Below are 1545 nucleotides of genomic sequence, written 5' to 3' on the forward strand. Positions count from 1 at the left end.
GGATCACCTGTATATCCCCAAGCACCCACAGGGACCACCTGGAGACCCCTGCTGGCCTTAGGATTGATACCAGTGCAGAAAAAAAAATGCATGCTTTTATGCATATCTCAATCTGTTTAGCGCCAGCCTTTAGCTGGTGATAAAATCTGGCCAGATTTTATACTAGGATAAACTTATCAAAGCTTTGTGAAAAGCTGTTACTGGGAAAAAAATGTGTTTTTGCCATTTTTTGCCCTATCGGACGACCTTTTTGTCTCTGACTGTTCAGGGGTGATAAAAATCCATTATTGCGCGATACTGCACTGTTATCACTGCTTTGTGAATAGCAGATCTGTCAATATCACACTATAAAGGCATTTATCGCCCATTAAAAAACGTATCACTGCTGTGTGAATCGGCCCCAGTGTCACTACAGTACATGCTAAGTCTGCCGGTTAAAACAAATTTGAATGAGAAATTAAGGGAACTAATGTTACAGTTGTAGAATGTGTATTTATGGTATTTATTGATGGGGACTCCTTTTTTTTGCAGACTTGTTCGAAAAAAGAAAAATATTTCCACTGCTGTAGTCAGAGAATGGGAGCCTGGCTAATCCTTAACGTGGCTGGCTTTATTTCATTGGACGTGATAGGAATTCCTGGCAATCTCATCATCTTATTCGCCTTCCTTCACACATTCAACATCCATGGGAAAGTTACTACGTGCGAAATCATCCTCTGCAAATTGGCTTTGTCCAATCTTCTGGTCATCTTGACATGGGTGCTCCCATTCACTCTGGAAGTCACTGGCATCCATAAGGTCTACGGTGACCTCTCCTGCCAGATCAGTGTTTACTTCTATTGTGTAGGGAGAGCCATGTCTGTCAGCATTACCTCGTTGTTGGGATGTTTCCAGTGTATCTCCATCACCCCATCTTCCCAACGTTTGTTGCCTCTAAAGAAGAAATTCCTTGATCATGTGTTCACTATCATGCTATTTCTCTTGGGTTTTAACCTCATTGTGAGCAGTACTCGGCTGGTTTACTCAAAAGCATCTTTCAATATCACCACTTCCAGATACATAATGAGCTACCACTTCTGCATTGTGGTCTTTCCAAGTTATCTCATCTACTTTGGAAATGGGGTCATCTTTGTGGTCCGTGACTTGTTCTTCTTGAGTCTCATGATTTTGTCCAGTGGCTACCTCCTCTTTGTGTTCCATCAGCACAGGAAACATGTCAAATGCTTGTCAACCTTACACACCAAGCACGCTGAGATCTATGCAGCCAAAGCCGTGCTTACTTTGGTCATAATGTACATTGTGAGTTTTGGCTTAGACAACATGTTCTGGATCTTCACACTCTGCACCTACTCTCTAAACCGTTACTTTACTGACGCACGCATTTTCTTTGACTCTTGCTACTCTGCCATTAGCCCCATAGTGATTATCTTCACCAACAGGAAAATTCAAATGGGCCTTAGATGCTCCTCACAAAAGAAAGACCTACAGGTTGTGAAATCCATCTCAAATGATATAGCCAGGAAGAGGTATAAGATAAAAGTGTAA

At 41.9% G+C, this 1545-nt stretch overlaps 1 protein-coding gene across 1 annotated transcript; it reads left to right on the forward strand.

Moving 5' to 3' along the window:
* Positions 1–544: 544 nt before the first annotated feature.
* On the forward strand, positions 545–1545 carry LOC142503285 (olfactory receptor class A-like protein 1). Its single transcript, XM_075615446.1, has one exon. The coding sequence runs from the start codon at positions 577–579 to the stop codon at positions 1543–1545; it is 969 nt and encodes a 322-aa protein (XP_075471561.1). The 5' UTR covers positions 545–576.

The sequence above is a fragment of the Ascaphus truei genome, chromosome 9, assembly GCF_040206685.1.
Source record: "Ascaphus truei isolate aAscTru1 chromosome 9, aAscTru1.hap1, whole genome shotgun sequence".
In the NCBI taxonomy this organism is placed as follows: Eukaryota; Metazoa; Chordata; class Amphibia; order Anura; family Ascaphidae; genus Ascaphus; species Ascaphus truei.